At 44.8% G+C, this 6,807-nt stretch overlaps 1 protein-coding gene across 1 annotated transcript in view; it reads right to left on the reverse strand.

Moving 5' to 3' along the window:
• adgrd1 (adhesion G protein-coupled receptor D1) overlaps nt 1–6,807 on the reverse strand; it is a 243,831-nt gene that overhangs the window by 5,760 nt on the left and 231,264 nt on the right. The window contains exon 24 of the mRNA XM_043715336.1: nt 4,379–4,471. Coding sequence (XP_043571271.1) covers nt 4,379–4,471 — 93 coding nt within the window. The remainder of the gene's footprint in view (nt 1–4,378; nt 4,472–6,807) is intronic.

The following is a 6,807-nucleotide window of genomic DNA, read 5'->3' on the forward strand; positions in this document are numbered from 1 at the left end:
TCTCTGTAACCCCCTCCAGCCCCTACACCCCTCCCTATCTCTGTAACCCCCTCCCGCCCCTACACCCCCTCCCTATCTCTGTAACCCCCTCCAGCCCCCACACCCCCTCCCTATCTCTGTCACCTCCTCTAATAGTCCCTACAAATCTGTAACATCTCATGGTTCTCCAGTTCTGTTCTCTTGTGTATCCCTGACATTAACCATTTTGTGTAGATTAGAGTGGTGCTGGAAAAGCACAGCAGGTCAGGCAGCATCTCCAATGGCTATGGATTCAGATGCCTAGGACCTGAGCTCTGGAATTCATCCTGACCGCTGTCCATTTTACAGTGCTCCTGTAAAATGCTCCTTAACCTTATTTGATTGACTAAGCTTTCCGTCACCTGTAATAACACCTCTTCATTGTGATCCAGTGTCAAACTTTACTTGATTATCACTGCAGAGAAGCAACTTGGGGCCATCCTGTTATGTTTCAGGAGCTATACAAATGTAAGCCGCTGGAGTTGGAGGTGGTTGTCTCTGACACAAATAAATTGGTATTTCGTCATCGGGAAAAAAAACAGAAGGAACACTATTTCAGGATAAGAAAGACTGGTCGGCAGACATCGACCTGACTGGAATACAGGTACAGTCGATGGCCATTCAGCCCACCAGTTCTGTCAGTTCATGGTTAATCTATGCCCAACCCCATCTCCTGCTTTGGTTCCAGATCCCTCACTCTCTTTACTCAATATCAATCCAATTGGTCTCTCATTGATCATCAGCATCTACAGTCTTTCGGTTTCCATTAATGACTTCCGTTAAACATTTATGTGAGATTGTGTTTCCTGATTACCCTCCTAAATGGATTGGTTTATATTTGAAAGAATGGCCTGGGAGTGTTGCCAAGTCAGGATACTCTGAAAGCCCTTAATGGCAGGTAGTCACGATTCCAGAATTCCTGACCTCTTCCCTGAGCTGTCCGATTTTCGAAGGGGCCTGTTAAGTGTGTAGGCTGTTTCTCCCAACCACGTCTGCTGCATTGTGGGAGGAAGCACTAACTATAATCATCTAGTTATTCAGATCACTGAAAGTACTAATAGCAAAAACTGTAAGCAATTGAAACTTGCGCAAATAAACATTGCACATCTGGCAGCAGAGACGAGAGAGTTTGAGCAGTCAGTGGTGCAGTGCTTTCCCTAGATCGGAGCTGGTTCCGTTATTTTGTGGAAGTTTGGACTGTTTACCAACAATATCGACTGAAGCTCAGCATGGGCCAGTATGGGAGAGCAGGAATGGCCATTGGGGTATTACAGGGACAGGTCACAGGGGGTGGGTGGGGGTTCATGGACGGGGTGGAGGGTTGTGAGATGGCATGCATGTAGTGTACTGACTGTAACAGGCTCAGCCAGGTGGACCTCAAAATAGGAGTTCCCTGATTGGGACTGTTAATCAGGGAGCCCTAGCTAACAGATATAAACAGGAGTGTCAGGGGTTCTGTTCACTCTGAGAGCTGGCTCTGAGGGAGCTGGATCAGAGTCAAGGACTCTCCCTGTGTAAACAAAAGGGGGACTCAGTGATGGGATACCGGCCGCTGTGGAGTTATTTCATGGAGCATGAGAGGTTTATGGGGGCTGAGAGAGGGAAAAAGTGAGGACAGCAGATGCTGGAGATCAGAGCTTAACAATGTGTTGCTGGAAAAGAGCAGCAGGTCAGGCAGCATCAAAGGAGCAGGAGAATCGCAGGTCAAGAAGGCGGTGCTGAGTCCGAGGGTTGGGACTGAGACAAGGTGGGGGAGGAGAAATGAGGAAGGAGGAGAAATCTGCATTCATCCCTTGCTGGAAAATCGCAGCAGATGAGAGAGGGAGACTGATGAGGGCTGGGGGAGGGGCTTACTTCTTTCGTTATAATTGGAATTATAATTTGTGAGTGAGTAGCCAAGCTGCTCAATTTCCACCCATCCTCAAGATAAACAAACCTTCCCTTCAGCAGAAGGGATGAGAAAGATTTACTCAGGCTCTTCTAAAAGGTGCTGGTATTTCCGTTTAGATGGTGCCAGTTGCTTGGTATGGGGGATGGGGGAGGGGGGGGGGGGGGTTGCCAAAGGAAAAAAACCCAAGGAATGATTTACCTCAACAGTTAACATTCAAGCCAGCATCATTCACCTTCAGTACGTCAAGGAACAAGGTGACCAGCAAAAACAGCTGAGCAGTGTGAGAGGTTTTTCAACCGTACTAAAGGTAATTAACCTCAAAAAATAATGGGAATGTTGAAGGGCAAGATAAGAGGAGGAAATCTTCCTTTTCAATCATCAAGTTACAAAACTCTGATAGGTTGACAAGGCTGAAAATTTGATTCTTTATCATGTCCCCCCTCCCCCCCACCCCCAAACTGAGGGGAAGCCAGGGCATTACAGTTAGACTGAAGGGGTCAGCAATTCTGGATCAGCGTGGTAGAAATCTCTTCACGCCCCTCTGTTGTAAAATGTTGGAATTGTCTCCCCAGTGGAATGTTGGAAGCTCAGCGTTTGAGACCATTGAAAGCTTACATTGACAGATTATTTATTGATTTGATGCGTTAGTTCCCTTATGGGATGTGGGCATTGCTGGCAAGGTCAATATCCATAAACTGAGTGCTTTGCTTTGCCACTTCAGAGGGTGGAGAAGAGTTACTCACATCGCTTTAGGTCTGGAGTCACATGTAGGCCGGACCAGACAGCAGATTTCCCCCTGAAAAGGGCATTAGTGAACACTGCCCAATCAAGAGAATGGTGAGGTGTCCCAGAGCACTACAGATAAACAGCCCACTCCACTGCACCCACCAACCCAACCGCACCTACCCACCCAGCGCTGAAAACACAATCTGAACATTTTGTTTTATTCACCCATAGAACGTGACTATTGCTGGTGGGGCCATCATTTATTGTCCTTGAGAAGATGCTGGTGACCACAAGACCATAAGCAAAAGTTGGCCATTTAGCCCATTGAGTCTTTTCTGCTATTTAATGAGATTATGGCTGCTCTGATAATCCTGAACTCCACTCTCCTTCCTTTCCCCCATAAGTCCTGATTTCCCCTTACTGACTAAAAATCTGTCGATCTCAACATTGAACACATCTAATGACCCAGCCTCAACAGCCCTGAGGAGAGAATTCCACAGTGTACTGATAATGAGGTCAGCTAGATAGACCTCATAGACTAGGAGTTCCCTGATTGGGGCTGTTAACCTGATCCAATCAGGGAGCCCTGGCTGACAGATATTAACAGGAGTGTCTGAATAAAGATTCGTGCACTTTGTGTCTCTCACTGTGTCTCACCCCTGCACACACACACACCATGGGTGCTGGGGAAAAAATAAGCACTACCGCACTTAGGTGGTAGTGTGGGGAAAGGAAAAAATAAATAAATAAACAGGAGTGTCAACAAGACGTTCTGGAGAAAAAAAAAATTAACAGGAGTGTCCGAGGTTCTGTCCACTCGGAGAGTATCAGGATCAAGGATTCTCCATGAGTAAATAAAGGGGAACTCGGTGATGGGATACTGGCCGCTGTGGAATTATTCTCTGATCCTACCCTCTGGCTCCTGACACTTTCACAAAGGGAAATGACCTCTCAGCATCTACACTGATAATCTCACTAAATAATTTATATATTTCAATAGGTCGCTCCTCATTCTGCTAAATCCCACTGAGTATGGGCCCAACCTATTTAACCTTTGATCAGAGGACAGTCCCTCCATACCTAGGGCCAGGCGACTGAATGACTGATTCTCCAATGACAGTCTATCTTTCCATGGATAAGGGGCCCCTAAACTGTTCACAGTATTCCAGATGGGCTGTTGTTCCTGTGCACTGCGTTAAGTATCATCACTGTCAGAACCAACAGTGCCTCCTTTTGGAGGATCAGTGCTAGCAGAGACAGGACACTGCGTGTTCAATGAGTGAACAAGCAAGATGCTCTTGTTTCTGTTCCAGTCCTTTGCCAAATCTTCCAGCTTTTAACTGAGTCTCTGCAGATTAGACAATTAAACAGACTGCTGTTTCTCAACTCTTGGCAAACAATCCAGCTCAGCTGACTGTTAAAGCATCTGTGTGCAGACAGGTGGAACAATGCATAAACCGAGAGCTTTGGATGTTGGGAGAGGAGAGAAATTAGAGCAGAATATTGATGAGAATTGTCCTTTAAACTTGTGCTTTCCTTGTGCCTTTAAGGCCTAAGTGAGTGAGATTGAGATCTTTGTCAAACAGCTTTTCAATGTTTGTCCTGCAGTTATTTAGACCAAAGCAAACTGACCAATCTCTTTTTCCAATTGTTGCAAAAATGAGGCTTCTCCAGTCTTTTAGTGTGAAACAGTGGAATATGCAGTGACAGTAAAGACAAGGCAAAAAGGGAGGTTGTACTTACAATGTCTGAATTGAAAGGTTTCACATTGACATTACGCATGGAGCTACTATTGAGAGACCAGACCTTTGTCTTGTGTTTGAGAGCAGCTCTCACCTAAAACGATAAAAAAGAAAGATTGGTGCTGCTGGAATACAACAGAGTCAGGGAGATGATTAGTCATTTGCTAGACCAGCAGTGTTCTGCTAAATTGCAAAATTCTGAAAACTGCTTGCAGGATACTCCCTGGCTACATCATTACTTTTCAATTCCAACTTTGTAAAACGCGGTTTTCTACAGGCTCTATCTCAAACATGAGTACAAGGCAATTTGAATTTCAACATGGTGATACTCTGTTCCTGCTAGAAGTTGCTTGCCAGTGGGAGATCTGCCCTCACAGAGTCACCCCTTGAGATCTCTAAATTTCCAGCTCTGATCAAACAGCCAAGATATTGACATTTCCTTTCCAGGATGTCACTTTCAGCGTTCTTTTTGCTCTTGTGATTTCAAATGCCTCTTCATTTGTCTTACAGTCTAGAAACGGAATATCTAAACATACATCTCAGCATTCCACATCTCAAAAGGCGTCTATTTTCTTCTGAACATTTTTTTTTCTATGTACATAACTAGACGTGCTCTTACACACAGCTCAGTGGTCATTTTTCCCACGGCATATTCTTTCCCTCTTGTAACCACCACCAATAAGCTCCCCTTGATAACAGACTGATTAATTCCTGCTGAAGGGCTTATGCCCTAAATGTCGATTCTCCTGCTCCTTGGATACTGCCCGACCTGCTGTACTTTTTGCAGCATCACACCTTTTAACTCTGATACTCCAGCATCTGCAGTCCTCACTTTCTCCTGATTAATTTTCATGCCATGCCAATTAAAGACAATGCAAACCATCAAAGGTGACAGGATGGGGCAGGGGCTACATCAACATGGAGTTGGAAGGGAGTCCACAGACCTTTTTTTTAAAACCAATTACATTCCTCTAGAGGAGGTGGGAGTTGAACCTGAACCCCCTGGCCTAGGGGCAGGGATTCTACAACTGTGCCACAAGAGGGCCCCTTTCTACAAACTATACAGATACACACAGTTCAGGCGTACAAATTGCATTCACTGATAATTACTCACAGCTTTGGGATGACTGTTTTGTTGAATTTGTTTCTTTAATAATGAGCAGGACCATTGAGAGTGAGATCTGAAGCTTAATCCAAGCGTTGTTTGAGTGGAGCTGTGCTCCTGGCTAATCCATTTACAGCTCTTTGAACCCATCGACAGTCTTTCACAGTAATAGGAAGCTATTTCAGTGCAATTCCCTTAGCTCGGAGTCAGTGAAATACACATCCAGCTCCAACTGACCCCAGAAACTATCACCGGCTGGGAGTCATTTCCAATGAGCTGATCACCTCAAGATTCAAATCTGGGAAATGCCTCACCAAACACTTTGCCCCAGACAGTTGTGATCTGGCCTTAGCACTTGCAGATTTGAAGAGTCAGCCTCGATTTAAGACAAATCATGCCTCAGAATCAGAAAGCTGTTTACTGCGGAGCCTTGAGCACTGACTCCAGGCTGACCCTCCTTAGTGCAGTAACATTGGGGAGTGCTGCACTGTCAGAGATGCTATCTTCCAGATGGGGGGTGGATTTGAGACCGAGTCCCCTTCTGCACTGGATGTCAAATATCCCCTTCCATGACTGAAAGCTCAGTCCTTACACTGTGGTGCAAAGTCTGATAATTAACACAAACAACAACATTCTGATACACTGGCCTTAAAGTTGCCAACTCTGTGAACCTGGGACATCTATCACATGACCTCCAACTGGTCCAAACTCCCACTATTGGTTGGCCGACATAGCTATCCCTTAGCCAGTTGGAAAGCGAGAAGACTGGTCTTCACCTGATTGCATAACAGTTGTTCAAATGGCCTTTCCTCAAATAATTTTTATAGTTAATAAACAGAACTACTCAAAGAAAATGAAACAAAACCCATTTTTGCTGGAATTATTGTGTTTGAGGGTAAATCCATATTTGATACATGGGGGGCTTTTAAAGAGAGGTTGATTGGAGTGCAGGACAGACATGTTCCTGTGAAAATGAGGGATAGAAATGGCAAGATTAGGGAATCATGGATGACAGGTGAAATTGAGACTAGCTAAGAGGAAAAAGGAAATATATATAAGGTCTAGGCGACTGAAAACAGACGTAGCTTTGGAAGAATATTGGGAAAGTAGGACCAATCTGAAACGAGGAATAAGGGGGCTTAAAAGGGGTCATGAAATATCTTTAGCAAACAGGGTAAAAGAAAATCCCAAAGTCTTTTATTCATATATAAGGTGCAAGAGGATAGCTAGAGAAAGGGTTGGCCCACTCAAGGACAAAGGAGGAAAGTTATGTGTGGAGTCAGAGAAAATGGGTGAGATTCTTAATGAGTACTTTGCATCAGTAT

The sequence above is a fragment of the Chiloscyllium plagiosum genome, chromosome 25, assembly GCF_004010195.1.
Source record: "Chiloscyllium plagiosum isolate BGI_BamShark_2017 chromosome 25, ASM401019v2, whole genome shotgun sequence".
NCBI lineage: Eukaryota > Metazoa > Chordata > Chondrichthyes > Orectolobiformes > Hemiscylliidae > Chiloscyllium > Chiloscyllium plagiosum.